This window comes from Penaeus monodon, chromosome 15 (assembly GCF_015228065.2).
Source record: "Penaeus monodon isolate SGIC_2016 chromosome 15, NSTDA_Pmon_1, whole genome shotgun sequence".
NCBI lineage: Eukaryota > Metazoa > Arthropoda > Malacostraca > Decapoda > Penaeidae > Penaeus > Penaeus monodon.
The window spans coordinates 38,172,086-38,172,413 of record NC_051400.1 but is presented as its reverse complement, the minus strand read 5'-3'; the positions used below and the strand labels follow the sequence as shown (position 1 = coordinate 38,172,413).

The 328-nt window shown below is 60.7% G+C and overlaps 1 protein-coding gene across 1 annotated transcript in view; it reads left to right on the top strand.

The window, feature by feature from the left end:
* LOC119582022 (CAP-Gly domain-containing linker protein 3-like) overlaps positions 1-328 on the top strand; it is a gene marked incomplete at its 3' end in the record, with an annotated part of 68,768 nt that overhangs the window by 41,172 nt on the left and 27,268 nt on the right. Inside the window, 1 exon segment of the mRNA XM_037930225.1 lies at positions 85-301. Coding sequence (XP_037786153.1) covers positions 85-301 — 217 coding nt within the window.

Sequence of the window (328 nt, the reverse complement as noted above, 5' to 3'; positions counted from 1 at the left end):
AAAAAAAAAAATGAAACACGAACGCCCACATTTTAATCTTCACCTCACTCACTCACCCCCCCCTTCCCTTCTCCCCCACCACAGGCCTACCCCCCGCAGGAGCGCCCCCGTGACCCACCCGCCCGTGGACTCCCCCCTGTGTGGCCAGTGCGCCCGCAGAGACCTCTCCTTCTTCGACCCCGGCTGCAGTGGGTGTTCCGCCCTGCTGCGCCGCCCCACCACCACGCCCGCCCACGTCTTCGCTGTGATGAGGCAGTGGGTGCCGCAGGTGCAGCAGAATATTCATCACTTCGTTCAGCTGGTGAGTAAATAACATACACACACAGAT